The sequence below is a fragment of the Rissa tridactyla genome, chromosome 1, assembly GCF_028500815.1.
Source record: "Rissa tridactyla isolate bRisTri1 chromosome 1, bRisTri1.patW.cur.20221130, whole genome shotgun sequence".
Taxonomy (NCBI): domain Eukaryota; kingdom Metazoa; phylum Chordata; class Aves; order Charadriiformes; family Laridae; genus Rissa; species Rissa tridactyla.
The window spans coordinates 214,241,234-214,256,731 of record NC_071466.1 but is presented as its reverse complement, the minus strand read 5'-3'; the positions used below and the strand labels follow the sequence as shown (position 1 = coordinate 214,256,731).

Here is a 15,498-nt window from a genome sequence, read left to right as displayed (position 1 = left end):
AACAGCTCTAGTCTCCTTTCATTACAGGCGAGAGTTATTAGGGCAGATGGCCGAGGTGATATCCATTTGACCTGTAGATGCTAACTCAAGAGCCGGATCATTAATAAGGTGGCCGGAGATAGGGAGAGATGGCAGTAAAGGGAGTGAAAAAGCAATCCTGTGCGCAAAGGATTGCGCCTCGAGAAGTGCCGGGTAGTGAATGAGATGGACAAAGGTGAGAAAGTGGCTGCCTGGTTTTAAACGCTCATCGCCAAGTCAAGCAGATTACGCTTAAAAGCTGATGTTTTTCCCTGTTTGGTTCCTGCTCCAATGTGAATCCTCCTGGAGGAAAAACAGCCTGTAGCTCTTGAACGTAAGACGGAGATTTCGCTTTCTCTAATTAAAACTGCCCCCCCCCCCCCCCGAAAAGTGCTTTATTGTTTCATGCCACGGCCACAGCTGCAGTGGCTCAGGTTTGAAAGCCGCTGCCTGGCAGAAAACCAGTCCTTGCTGAGGATCAGGCCATGGCCTCCTTCCAAGAGAAATTTGGGTTTCATTTGACCACGATAGGATTCCAGATTGTCATCTGAGCATGTCTGAAAAGTGGCGAATGTGTGTCAGTAGTTAAGTGCTCGTGAACTTCCTTAGTCCCTGGATTGTTCAGGACTGACCCAGGCAATTTTTTCCAGATGTTTTGGGGGAATCCAAGTCCGTATAAAAGGGATGGTAATGCTTCTGCTTCCTTACTAAGTTGTCTTTGTGGCTTGCAGGAATGTGCATGAAAGCTGGAGCCAGGACACCCCGATTTCTAGTCTCACCTCTACAAACTGCACTTTAACCTCTTCTGCCCTTCCCTGGCATCTCCACACAAGATCACAGAAACTCCGTGGGCCCGCTGTAAACTTTACTTGGCCTTATTAAAAGAAAAATAAGCACTGCTCCTTTATTATTTTTTTTTTTTTAATTGTACGAAACTCCGGTCCCTGTTCTCCAAACCTCCTCTGAAATTGTTTTTTCGCCTTTGATCCAGCAGCTGCTGGGTTTCTGCAATCCTGAGTAGGTAAAACCTGAGAAGCACCTTGGGATGAGCAGGAGTTACAAAAATACAAAATATTGCGGTGCGCTTCCGTGAGACACGGTATAAAAGAGTGGCTGTTTAAGCGGACACCGGGCAGAAATCTTTAGCAAATAAGTGTTCTGATTTTTCGAGCAAATGTAATTTTTTTTACGGTTCGTTGCAGTAGTTTCTCTTCCACTTTATTCACTCAGTTTTATCCCTGTGTTTTTTATATTAAAATGGTTTATGTTGCTATCTCTAAAGTCTGCGTGATCAAACCCTGTCTTTCCTAATGATTGAATTTGGCAACACTTTTCATCTTGGAGCCGAGGCGGAAGCCTCCAAATCCTGATTTTAAAGTATGGTGTTTGTTTTAAATTTTATCGCTCTTTAAAATTTTAAACGAAAACAAACTCTCAGTGGCGAATTGGGCTGAACGGCGTTGGGAGGGAATTGCTTGGTAGAAACCGGTGCTGTCTGACATCTGATGAATGCTAATTCTTCCTCCCCAAAAACAGTTTTTGAGCGGATGAAGGCAGCTGATTTCTGCAACAGTTTAAACAGAGATTGAAATGACTTCCATGATCTGGAAGCAGCTTTTTCCTGCCCACCCCCCACCCCCCGTAGCAGGTGCAGGCTTGATCCACAGTGATTTCTCAGTTATACTCTAACTTTGCAGTTTAAAAAATTTAATGTCAGTGCCCAGCCAGGCAAAACCTAACTCCCTCACATTTCTGTTTTTCACGGAAGGCTAAGACTTTATCCTCAGGCAAAGTCTCCTCTCTGGGCTGGCTGCTGTAAATCCTCTGGGCCCTGGCAAAAGCCAGAGTTGCTAGCTCATTTTACTTAATTTGTGATGCTGGCAAGATTTGTGCTGCAGCCCAGGGCTCTTGACTCAACTCTCCTAAATCAGAGCATTGACACATTACAGTAGAGAAACACCAGCACAGAAAACCTGAAAATAAACACCTCGAAAAGAGATATTTCAGAAAGATGCTGTCTCTTACAAAGCTTTAAATGGTGTAACCTTACAAGTTCCTCGGTGTTTGCTTCTTTAGAACCACCTGCTCATTAAGAAGCTGGGTTTTATCCGCTGTCATAATAAATGGGGTTTACTACATATTTCATGTGAGAATCTTAGGGCATTTGATATTTTTCCGCAGAAACCCTGCTAGACAAAATGTCATGCGTTTTTGCAGGTGGGTAAACGGAGACATGGGGTAAAGTGAAGTGAGGTTGTCTACCCAGGAATGTTAACCGGCATCGGTATAATGACATAATTACAGCAAATATAAATGTGTCAGGTTAACGCTGGTGTGCTGGTTCTTATTCCAGGCTAAGAATCCTTTTTCCTGCTTGGATAATTCCATTTTGAAAGTGAGGAAGTGTATCCGAGAGGATAAAGTGCTTGGCTGTGGTTGGGGGAGATCAGAGGTTCTCTTCTTCTCAAACCTGCTGTGGATTTTGCTGGGAGATCTCAAGTGAATTTTCTCCATTCTCTGCACCGTAATGTCACGTGTGTAGGACTGGAGATGGTGTTATATGTCAGGGAAAAAAAGTAATTGCTATTAAACAAAAACAAAACAGAGCAGTCACACAGGTGATGTCCACACTGGCTTGAAACAGTTGGTGCCTGGTAGAGTCATAGCATTGCCTAGGTTGGAAGGGACCTTTCAGATCATCTAGTCCAACCATCAACCTAACTCGGACAAAAACCATCGTTAGACTGTATCTCTAAGCGTCTCCCCGTCTTTTAAATACCTCCGGGGATGGTGCCTCAACCACTTCCCCAGGCAGCCTGTTCCAATGCTTAACAATCCTTTCAGTGTAGAAATTTTTCCTGATATCCAATCTAAATCTCCCCTGGTGTAACTTGAGGCGGTTTCCTTTTGTCCTATCACCCGTTACTTGGGAGCAGAGACTAACCCCCACCTCGCTACCCCCTCCTTTCAGGGAGTTGCAGAGAGCGAGAAGGTCTCCCCTCAACTCCCTTTTCTCCAGGCTGAACACCCCCAGCTCCCTCAGCCGCTCCTCACAAGACTTGTGCTCCAGACTCCTCACCAGCTCCAGTGCCGTTCTCTGGACCCACTGATGTCTATACTGTGCATGTTTCAGGTTTATCTCACTTTCAAAAGCCGCTTATCTTATTTTCAAAAGCTGTTTTTTTGGGCCTAAATGCCCACTTAGGACTGGAGCATGTTAGGTGTATTCCTGTGGCAGCATACCTTTCATTTGGGTTTCAGTATAGCAGGAAGCCGGCATATGGACTCCAGGATTGCTCCATGATGTAAACAGACCAACAGTAAGTGGGGATGATACGGAGATGCGTTTCAAAGGCGTGCTTCTGATCCAAACCAACATGCGATGCTGGGGTGTTCCCGTATAATCATAACAGATAACATCCGTGTGCACCAAGCTCTTAAGATGGTATCAGAGACAGAAGCCAGCAGGTTTAATGGGGCCTAGTCCTCTGCTTTAACCTTCAGACTGTGCTGCTTCAGGAAAAACAAACCAGGTTTAGGAAGACATTTCTCTAGTTGTTAATCTGCAGTCAAAATTGTGTGATATATAGGCAAGACAACTAATTCCAGTGAATTTTACTTCGATGCATGCTTCGCAGTCCACTTCGTTACAGCAAAAAACGCTTCAGCCTCTCTCCCTTCATTTGAAATGAATGAAGCAGGTTCATGTTACTACAATGCCAACAACTGCAGTAAGAATCAAGACGTTTTTAGGTAGAACTGGCACTTTGGACCTCATCCACAAGATCTGCCATCGTTGGTGAGCTCTATCCTCGTATCCTTTGCTCATGGGTTTGACGTTACGCTGCCAGTTGTGATGGTGGCTGATGCGAGACAGAGGAGGTGGCACATTTTCCTTCCAAGTAGACCAGTAAAGAAGCTGTTAGGTGGACAGTTATCTCTTATGGGCTGAGATGAGTGTGAACATTTGTTCTGATGCTTGTTTGTTTCTGTAAAACACCTTTTTAATTATCCTAATGCTTTTTTAAAATGTTCTTTGTTACAGAAGAGGAAGAGGAACAGGTGCCTACCGATGGAGGTACATCTGCAGAGGCCATGCAGGTGCCACTGGAAGAAGAGGGAGATATGGAAGAGGATGAGGCAATTAACGATGAGAACTACTTGAGCAAGAGACCATTAGAAAGTCCTGATGCTGAGGAATTCCCACCTGTGAAACGGCCAAAACTATCTGTTTCCAAAGGGGACACTTTGGATGGAGCTTTGGAACCGCGTGAGCCTCTTAGCTCAATAAATACTCAAAAAGTACCACCAATGCTTTCTCCAGTTCATGTTCAGGACAATACAGACTTAGCCCCTCCTTCACCAGACCCACCAATGTTGGCTCCCATTGCAAAATCGCAAGTCCCAACCCCCAAAACTTTAGAGTCAAAGCCATTTGTACCCAAAACAAAGTCTAAAACAAGTTCTCCAGGACAGAAGACAAAATCACCTAAAACTACGCCCTCGCCAGTGGTAACTGGAAGTCCTATACGTTCACCAAAAACTGGATCCAAAGAAAAAAAGTCACCGGGTCGCGCCAAGAGCCCAAAAAGTCCTAAAAGTCCAAAGGTTCCTGCTCATGTTCCCCAACCACCCGTCAAGCCTGAAACACCAAGTAGAACCCCTCTGGCTGCATTAAGTGACAAGATAGGAAAGGAAAACATTCAAGTAAAACAAGGACAGACGCCACCTGAGCCTGCCCCTAAGCCAAATATTGAAAACCAGACTAAGAAACTGCCAGTGATGGACAAGACCATTGATGATTCAATTGATGCTGTGATTGCTCGTGCATGTGCAGAGCGAGAACCGGATCCCTTTGAGTTTTCCTCTGGTTCTGAATCGGAAGGGGAAATTTTTACCAGTCCTAAAAGACTTTCTATTTCAGAGGCGACAACTCCTAAACCTTCTGTTTCTGCCAATAATGCAAATAAGGCAGGAGCAACTCCAATACCTCCCTCAGGTGGGACTTCAAGTTCAGACATTTCATGGACAATGGATGACTCGATTGATGAGGTCATTCGAAAGGCAAACATGGGGACGCCTTCTAATCCACCTACCAATTTCACTTATTTTTCCTCTCCTTCTGCTTCACCGCCAACTCCAGAACCTCTTCTCAAAGTCTATGAGGAGAAAACCAAGTTGGCTTCCTCGGTAGAAGTGAAAAAGAAGTTGAAAAAGGAGCTGAAGACAAAAATGAAGAAGAAAGAAAAGCAAAAGGAAAAAGATAAAGAGAAAAACAAGGAGAAGAACAAGGAGAAGGAAAAGAACAAAGAGAAGGATAAAGACAAGGAAGGAAACAAGGAAGCAAAATTTCAGTGGAAGGAACTACTTAAAGATGATGATCTCGATCCCTATAAATTCAAACTGAAGGACTTTGAGGATACTGACACGAAAGTAAAGTTGAAAGATGGCAATACCAAAAAAGAGAGAGAAAAACATAAAGATAAAAAGAAAGAGAAAGAGAAAGGCAAAAAAGACAAGGATAAGAAAGACAAAGAGAAACTTAAAGATAAGGGTAAGGAAGATAAGATAAAGGCTCCATCAGCACCTCTTGTGTTACCTCCCAAAGAAATGTCTTTGCCCTTGTTCAGCACACCAACTGCCATGAGGCTTCCCAGCATGTTACCTTCCTTGTCTCCAATGCTTCCTGAAAAACTCTTCGAGGACAAAGAGAAACCAAAAGAGAAGAAGAAAGACAAAAAAGAGAAGAAGAAAAAGAAAGAAAGGGAGAAGGACAAAGAAAAGGAAAAGAAGGAGAAGGAAAAGGAGAGGAAAGAAAGAGAAAAGAAAGAGAAAGAAAAAGAGAAACACAAACACGAAAAGGTAAGCTGTTTAGATGAGCTGAAATGGCACAATTGCTTGAAAAATGCACATGGATTCCTGCATTTGCTGCAGTGCGTTGTTTAAGAGCTTTGAGGAGATGTGTGATTACAGGTTTGGTATTGTTGTTTAAATGACAGCTCCAAGGAAGACTTCCCCCAAGTGTTTCAGGGATTGTCCCACCTCTTTGGAAGACAAAACACAATGGAAGTGCAATTTTGTGAATTTGAAATGAGATTGTCTTTCTGGTTTTCCTCAACTCACTTTTTGCTTGGAAAAGCTGGGTCTCAGACTCAACAACAGCACACACACAACAAATGCACGTAGCGTTGCAGTGCACAAATTTTGTTGCATAGATTTCCACCGGCAGGGCCAGCAACCATATACCTTTCATATACGCTTTAAATTTAGTTAAAAAAATTAGTTAAAAGTCTACTTTTTCAAAGGTTGTAGAAGCCTTTAAATTACCAGGTGGACAGAAATGAGGAGCAGAGTGCTGTCAAATAAACAAGTTCACCAGTTATCTCAGGTGTTCAGAAGAGCTGCTGAATCCTCTCTTAGCAAGACCGCCCCCTTATCGCTCCAATTTGTTTGAAGTAAGAAAATTATTTTCAAAATACGATCTAGATGTTCAAATGTCACCTTTCGTTTTGAGTCTTATGCTTGAGAGAGAGAAGAGGAGAGCTAGTTTTCAAGTGGGTTGGGCTCCTTCCACTCCTGTAACTCCTAATGATTTACATCAGCCAAAGATAATTTCTTCTTTCCAATATCAGCTAATCTTAAGAATATATTTAAGAAATGAAACCAGCATATTTGCATGTTATCAGATTGGAAATCCCATTAGAAACGGCTCCCCTAATTCAGGGTTTGCTCTAATTTTTTGTCACGTCACCTTGTAATACACATTAAGTTGTTCATATAAAAAAGAAAGAAGGAAAAAGAAGAAAAGGAAGAGATTTTCTTCATATGTGATAACCTTGAATATGGAAGATTTCCTAAATCTCTATCCATGGCGTTAGGAAGCACTATATAAGTTCTGGTTTTACCGGGATGCTCTTTACATCCTGCTTTGAGTGTAATACTCCGTTGGTACAAGCTCAGTTTTGGGCCATCCTCACTTCCCTTTTTGCCACTGGACCCTGTTGTGCTCTCTGCTGGACTTGAAACAAACTGCTCATGTCAAAACTTGACATACATTTTAAGTTGACAAGTGGTTTTTCAGTGCAGAATCTGGGTGATCGGGAGAACTAACGTTTGTCTGCTGTGGATGAGTGGTCCGGTTGTCCGTGTTAATTTAATGTCCGGTTTTAGACTGCAGCAGCACTTTCACAGATTCCCTATTTTGTCTTTCTGCTCCTCGTGCCTGAGGTGTTTTGTCAGTATTTCATTGAGAATTTCTGCAGAGGTTTCTTTTTAAGTTAAAAACATGTGTATATAAAATAGAGACAATGAGTTCCTTGTTTTTCACACGTCCAATCTTGCATTTCTTCTGCAAATCTCTGTATCTAGTTTGCTTTAGAGCAATATAACAGATACACAAATATACACTGCTAACAGTTTGGTAGAGACTAAACATATATATATTAGGAAAACGAGTTCAGCAGTAATAAAAACTTGGACAAATTAAATTGACAAAGCTGCCCATTACCTTGGCAAAAAGTCCCTGTCAAAAGATAAACTTTAAAGCTAGAATGCATGAAAGAGTCCCCAGATAGAATTAAAATTTAAACTGATTCTTGATAGATAAGCTTTTTTTAAATCCACCTCTTTGCTGCAAGTCAGGATTTTAAAAATAAATTTCCCCTTTAAATCTCTTGAGCGATTTTCATTTTTTGCAAGGCCGCACTGCTGGTGTCCTGGAAAAATGGAGAGTTAGAGCTTTATCAGTTGGTGCCCTGAGGTATGTGGCAAAGAAGCTAAATCCTTGAAGATTAGCAAAAAAAATGCAGCACATGGCAATAAGGGGCTTATATGACTACTAGTATTAGTTCAGGTGAAAGAAGTATTGCTTATACATAAAACTGGACAAATCCACTGACAATGTATTTTTAGTTAGCTACAAAGGAGTCTTATATTGCTGGACTTTACCTCTTTGGTGATTTGGGAAGCTTAGTAATCCACTGTAAATGCTCTTCTGCTGGCCCCAATTCCCAGTATTACTCCAGAATGCTGCTCTTTCGTGTTAACCCCTAAAAGTACATGTTTCCTTAATTTAGCTTTTAGATCACACAATGACTTATTTAGCCAGCAGTTGTGCCGTAAGAGCAAATGATCAAGTCCCTGCTCGGACCCATAACCTTCCCCGGCGCGGCCACTTCGGAGGCTTCAGCGCAACCTGAAGGATGAGTTCTTGGGATAACTGCAGTTCCAGCTCTTGATGCCAGTAGAAAATAATCAGATTTCTATTTCTAATATTGCTACACTTAAAAAAAGAGTGAATCAAGAGTACTGTTTCCATTTTTGAGTATTGTTATAGTTATTACACAAGTGTGTGTCCCATCCTGTTGGGAAATTGAAGCTTTTTATCAAGTTTTCCCTGTAATTCTGTGCTGGAAGACACCAGAACAGCAACCCATGCTCTGCATAAATGGCAGAAAGCAGAAGCCGAAGGCTGCGTGCTAGAAGTGCTCGGTGGTGGGACCGAGGAAGAGGAGCTTTTGCGTAGGGCTTGCCTGAAGCTTCGTCCTCCGCAGTAAGTGCCCGGCTGCTGCCCTTGGAGGCAGGAGAGGAGGCAGTGGGCTGGGACACTGCCTCGCGTGCGGGACCAGATCAAAAGCAGACCGTTGAAGCGGTTACACCCCACTTCTACGCTGCAGATTACCGGGCGTGCTGGAGGAGGGACTGAGCAGCTCGACAAGCAGCTGCTGACCCAGTTTCAGCAAACCTTAATACACCGAGCCATAAACTAAAGTGGATGAGGAACTGCTTTGTGAGAAATGGAACCGTCCTTGCGTCGGAGCAGAGCTGGCCCAAAGTAAACGGCCCTTGTGAATCAAAATCCTGCCACCGATATAGAGGAAAACCAGGATATAATTGTGAATGCTCCTTAATTTTCCCTCTGCCCCAGGCACGCAAACCCTACGCACAAACCCATCTTGCAGAAAGATGCTCTCATATCAAAAGATAAGATTTAGGATTGTCGTGGAGCCCGGTTTTCCTCTCACAGCAGGCTGCGATGTTGGTGTCTGAGCATAAAGAAGTGGTTGATGTGCTTTTCATCTGCCACCTGAGCCCACCACCACTGTTGTTTACAACATCTTGGTGGTACACAAATAATAATACAAAAGACCTTAATACAGAGAATGGATGACATGGGTCATCTGTGCTGTGCTGTGTACTGGAAGTAGCAGTCCTTGTCCCAGGAGGTTTTTTATTTGAAATAGGTGCTACAGAAGGAAGAAAAACCTGCAGGAAAAGAGGTAAGATAATCCAAGGCATGTGCCTGAGCCTCCTGTACCCAGGGTTCAATTCCATGTCTCTATCCAGTGGATGATGTTACTGGTTAAGGTGCCGGGAAAGCAGTTAAGAGACTTAACTCTGGAAAGTGGTGGTGAAATTGTTCCAGGTGTTAGGAGCTCCAGAGGAAAAAACTTCTTGCAACACTCCAGGGGAATGACATAACAAAAAATGGTGCGGTGTAAACTGAAGAGTAGAGAGAGGCCTGTGAAGTAGGCTAATACATATCCATGGAGAGCTGTACTGAAAAGCATGGTTAACTGTGCCAAAACAGAAATACGACTCGGGCTGCAGCCCTTCTCTCTCTGGAGCAGACGTCTCCTGATGAGCAGCTCCGATTCTTTGGGCAAGGCGCGTGGCACGGGACTTTGTCATTACCATTCCTCAATGTAAGTCCTAATTGAGTCCTCCCACTCTGGCCCGCTGTCTCCTGGGCTTTGAACTGATTGTTTGCCCTCCCTTTCTTTAGGAAAGCTTTTTCAAACAGATTTCTCCCACTGAGACTTGCTGGGGTTTCCATTTACTGTACGCATACTATTTTTGTCTCTTTAAGTTCCTGGACCAGATTCAGCTAAGTGGTTATTTTATTAAACACAATGACGCACATGCTCAAAATGAGATCAGTCTCCCTCTCTTTCTCTGTATATATAGACATATATAATGTATATACACTTCTCATATACATCGATATAAGTTGAGCAATGTATGTACAGAGAATCATTACAGTGTCAGCTGTAAAATCTGAGGTGATTCTGTACAGGTTTTGCAAAGTAGTAGCTCAATGGGAGTTAGTAATTTTGGCAGATACCGGTTCAAAGAGTTTAAGGACATATTCAGGCTGTCTAAACTCCACCAGATACTCTCAGATGAGGTTAGAAACCAGGGCATTTGAAAAATCACCATTAGAAACTTCAGCCTAATTGCATTAAAAAGCAGTGGTTCTGTTTTACCTGAGTGGATAAGCGCTTTCATAAAGTATTCAGGGTTGGTGCTTGGGGTTTATGTGCTTCCTGTGTGTCTAATTTTGATTCAAGAGGGTCACAGTACATTTATGTGATGAATCTGGGAAATAATTGAACTGAAATCTCAGAAAAAAAGTGCAAACATCAGTGGGCACCTGTCAAGTCTGAGTACTAAGGTCAAAGCATTTCATGTCATTATTTAGAAATATTCTGTGGGGTTTTGTGTCTCTAGAAAGACACTAACTTGGGAAGACTTGTTAACAAAGTGTATGAGCAGGTACAAGTGCAAGGAAATGTCGAGTTGATTTTTTTTTAGTCTATAATTCCTGTTTGTGATTTGCTGTGGCTGGGACCTCCCAACAAACTCTGACCATCCATGTCACAGCACCAAGCGTGAGAGCGCGGTGATCCATCTGTCATAGGTCTGTCTCATTAAGCCAATATACTCCGTTTGGTTAACTCCATTAGTGCTTTCATGTAATTAATATATTTTGGGAGTCTGCTTGCAGTCTCTGATTGATGATTGTGTTCCCTTGTACAGATAAAGGTGGAACCAGTTGTTCCGGCTCCATCACCGGTTATTCCTCGGCTGACATTAAGAGTGGGTGCAGGCCAAGACAAGATGTAAGTACAAATAAATCCATCTGCAAGGTGTATGCCTACCACAGTTCATCCTCTGTCACTTGTGGTAGCTCTTTTATTTTCAATGGGAAACGCTTAAAAATTAGTGGCAAATGATATTCATACAGCTCTGACATCTTTTGACCGTTCTAGTGAAAAATCAAGCGTAACGCTTCCCAGTAGAAACTTTTTGGACTTCTTCCCCTTTTTCTTCTACTCTCCAAGTGGGACCCATCCATCTTCCATCCATCCTACTGTATTTCCCACTCCGTGCCTTTCTAGGCCATGGATTACAAGACTCCATTTAGAGTCGTATGCTGCCTCCAGTGACATTTAGTGAGGCTTCCGTAACGGGTGGTTATCCCTAGTGTAACCTACAGCTAAGTTTCATCACGCTCTTCAGCTAACAGTTGGTTTATGCTTTAAAACATAACAGTGGAAATTTCTTTGTACACGTCTGTTTTATTATAACCGTTGATGATTATTCATGAGTGTACCTAACGCATTTCAAATGTTGGTTCATTAGCTCCCTAATTATCGGGTGCTGTTGTACAAATAATAGTTACTTTGTACTGTGTGAGCATAAATAGGATGATCCCTACCCTGAGATCATACAGCATAAACAGGTGGCTGGAGAGGCCGGGGAAACCATGCATCACTGGGCTTTTTAGGCTGGTCCCGTGTTGTATGTGAAGGGTTTCTTTTAATCGGGTTTTTCACATCGTTTTTAATGGCACAGAACGCACTTTCATGTCTGATGGTAAACTTGAGCACTAAACAGATTTTTTCCTTTCCATTCATCACATTAAATGTTACTAATGTCGGTTGGTTCTCTTTTATAGCCATTATGAACTACATCTCCTAATTGCTAATTTTTCTGCATTACATGTTAATTGGCATCTTTGATGATTATTCTCTTCTTCTGTGCTATCCTACTCCTCCCCAGTAGGTGACTGACTTTTACTGGTTTGAAGTGGCTATGGGACTTCTTGCTTTCTATGGGACACCCCCGCCCCAAATATCAGGACTTTTTCCTGCTCTTTGATCATTTCTGCTCTCTTCCTTTCAAGATATTTGAGTGTGATCGAAAATTTCTGTGCTTCAGATCGCTGTACAAAAGCTCCCGCTTTCTCACAACAGTTTTCTGTCCTGCTGCGCCGATTTGAACGTGGACGGGTGGACAGACTCTCCCTTTAAAGCCCACAAATCCATTTTCCTCCTTGAGGAGCTATGGATACTTTTAAATTCTTTTTTCAAGGACTGTACAGGTGTTTATATGGAGAAAATTAAGTCATATTTTCAAGGCAGAACTTCTAAATTAAAGTTCTGAAGCCATATTTTAGCACCATAGAGTTGACTTTGCTTCCCGTCTTATCTCACCCCAGTCTTTCTCATACCCATACACATTTTGAGAAGGGACTTCAGACTCCACCTGCTTGCTACAAATCATACGGGTACATCATCGTCAGCCCTGCCCGCCCATACGGGGTCAGAGATACCGACGTCTTGTGTTATGGCCTTTTGGGAAACTGGCTTCTATCCCAGTTTCCTTTGTGCATCTTTAGTGGCACCTTGACCACCACCTGAGGACCTCAGGTGTTGTGATCCTTAGCACGGCAGAGCCTAGAATTTAAACCTCGACTCCAGATGAGCAGTCTTACCTCACAGTTTCTGGACAAGTCTTCTGGACAAGACTTTCTTCACAGTCTTACCTCACAGAAGGCTGATTTACCTCACAGTTTCTGGACAAAAATAGGGGAGAATTAAACACCAAGGCCAAGATCTTCAGGGGCAGGGGAGTCCTGGAGGCAACTGGTAGGAAATGCTAAAAAGTGGTTGTCTCCAGCTCTGCAGCATCCATACTGGGCCTACGAGGGAAACTTCATCTTCTCCACGTGACACTCATCCTTAAGATTGGTTTAGGCTGCATAACCAAATTAGGTTTGAGTCATTAGTATTCCATCTCTAGTTACTTACTGGTTTCGCTTTTCTACCTTAAATATCTCTCCTCACTGCCCACCATACTGGCACCCTAAAGTTGTCCCAATGTAATGGCTGTATCACCTGGTTACACCTTCTGGCTGATGGCAAACAAGAACTTACGGAGCTTTATAATAGCTTTTAGGATTTGTCATAGTTTTCCAAGGCAAAATCCAGGAAGAAGTTTGCCGTTACACAAGTAAATACCGTTTGTGCCACGTGGCTCTGGGAACTGTTCTGTGTTGGGTGCCGATCTGGTGTCTAATGCGGCAGGGCTGGCAGTAGAGCCGTCCTGCTCCGAATAATACTTCTCTTTCATCCTGAATAATTAATATTCCAGCTGAACTCAGAGCGTATTTTAATTTTCATGTGTTGTGATCATTATGAAGAGGACTGGTGTGGCTCCAAGGCAAAGCATTACAGAGCTGTGTAAGGCTTGGACCTCTGAAGTAATACCAGAAGTCTCTGCGACCTCTGAAGTTATTAGTTGAAGAGCCCGTCATAGGATCATCAGCCTTTTAAGTAGCTCGTAACAGGCAGAAAGAATAGCTGTGCTTTTGTGCTGTGTTATGCTAAGGGAGAGTTAAATTTATGTTTCATCTGTGTTGAGAATGAAGTTCTGAATATCATGTAGAAATGTTGCGTTTCAGTTAGCGTGTCTCTGGAGTTTACCAGCATGGGATTGTTTGAAAATACCGTGAATGGCCGTGGAAAGGTGTGGGCAAAGTTTTGGGAGATTCACAGAATTCAGTGAGTAAAAACTAGATGGACTAATGAGTTATTTCAATTTTCTCTCTTAAAAAGAAGAGCTGCTTGGAGACTTTTGGAAGTACTAACGCACCTATTCAGCTGAAGGTTGGATTGTTTGGGGGAACTTCGTGTAAAACACTGTCTTTAATGGAAGTGCTTACAGATCTTGGTGAGGCCACCAAGTCTTCGGGGTTTCTGAAGAAAGTGACAGATTAATGGTGATTGAAATGGAGATTCACATCACGCCAGCACAACAACAGCAACCCAAGTTACTCAAATAACGCAGCAATAGGTGAGGGAAATGCCGTTGCAGTGTAGCAAACAGTTTATTCTCTATTATTTTGCTACTTGGCTCCTGTGCTTGGACCAACATACCAAGCAGTGATGGCAGTGGCAGAGAAGTCTCCTTTTTTCTTGTTCCTGTGAATACGAGTACATATTGCTCCTCGATTCAAAGTGATCTCTACATTCCAGCTTGTCTGGTGCACCAATATTCTTACAACACCCATCGGTTCAAAAGAGATGGCTATTAATAACATTAAGTTAATAGACATGAAAATGTAATGTTGCTGAAGAATGGAGAAGCCGATATTGGAAAAACTGTTCTACTTTAGGGTTTTTTTGCAAGTCTTTTAACTGCACAGTAAAACAAGAAGAAAGTAGATTATAATCAAAGCATTTCCATCTTAGTTGTAAACAATTACAGCAATACTTGCATGGATGCCACATTAGAAGAAATTTACTGGATTCCATTCTAATGCAATTAGAGCTAATTTTGTTCTTTAAATGAATAAAAGGTCAGCTAGTAAATCTAGTTTATCTCAAGTCCAGGCTTCAATAAATTGTTTTATTTAATTTGTTGTAAAAGATCTTATCCTTAATGGGCCTAGTTCTTATTAGTTTGCTTGGGTTCTAAAATATTTATGACCGCCTTCTTAGATATGATTTGAATGATATGTTTGAAGGGTTTTTCACTGTTGTTTTTTTTTTTTCCACTCCAGTGTTATCAAGGTAGATTGCTAACTGAGTTAGTGTAGGGAGGAACTATCCTTCCTATGCTATCTTTTTTTAACAGAATGCTTAAAGAATGCTATCTTTTTTTAACAAAACAAAACAAAGCACCACCGCTAGTGTAGACTTTTAAATTTTAAATCAACTGCAAATGATGGGGAGAATTGAATACTTTTATTCAATTGCATCATGGTTTCTCTTTGTCTAGTTATTTTTTCCTGAGCACAATCGTTTTTCATACACTGACGTTTTTAAAAAGCATATCTATGGGTAAGGCATTGACATTCCAGCTACTACCGCAGTTGACATAAACTTCAGCAAAAGTATGTGCTGTAATTTTTGATACGTCAGATAGATTTATTCTACATTTAAATACAGTTTTTAAGAAAAAACACGTGGCTTCTGACACTAATGCCAGACCACAAAGCAGAGTACCACTCACTGGTGCTGTTTCAGTGCTTCTGTGACTTAGGAGCAGGAGATACATATTTTTTTGTGAAATCAGGTCTCCAAATTTACCTTAAAATGTTGGGCGTTTGCTCCAGAGTCGGACTGCATTATAGCTCTGGAACCTGGAACCCAGACTGGAGAAGGGGAAAGACAGGTATTTTAACAGTGTTTAACTTGTAAACCTGACCTGCCACTGTGATGAAGTTGCCCCTTGTCTTACATATTTTTAAAGTGAGTAGGTATGTGACTTTCTCCAAAAAAATATTCACACGCGTGCTCAGATATGTATGCGTATGTGTCTATAAAAAATGTGTATTAAATAACCCACGGATTGTAATATAAAATCCTAAAAGGATTAAGGGGTAGAAGAAGTTTTGTTATCCAGACATTT

The 15,498-nt window shown here is 42.1% G+C and overlaps 1 protein-coding gene across 3 annotated transcripts in view; it reads left to right on the top strand.

Moving 5' to 3' along the window:
- TAF3 (TATA-box binding protein associated factor 3) overlaps window positions 1–15,498 on the top strand; it is a 126,423-nt gene that overhangs the window by 92,612 nt on the left and 18,313 nt on the right. For 2 of the 3 annotated variants that reach the window (XM_054189101.1, XM_054189102.1), the window contains exons 3-4: window positions 4,064–5,880; window positions 10,837–10,919. In XM_054189101.1, the coding sequence (XP_054045076.1) occupies window positions 4,064–5,880; window positions 10,837–10,919 (1,900 nt within the window). Of the gene's footprint in view, window positions 1–6; window positions 353–4,063; window positions 5,881–10,836; window positions 10,920–15,498 lie in introns of those variants that run through there. The other variant, XM_054189103.1, reaches the window with a different exon arrangement.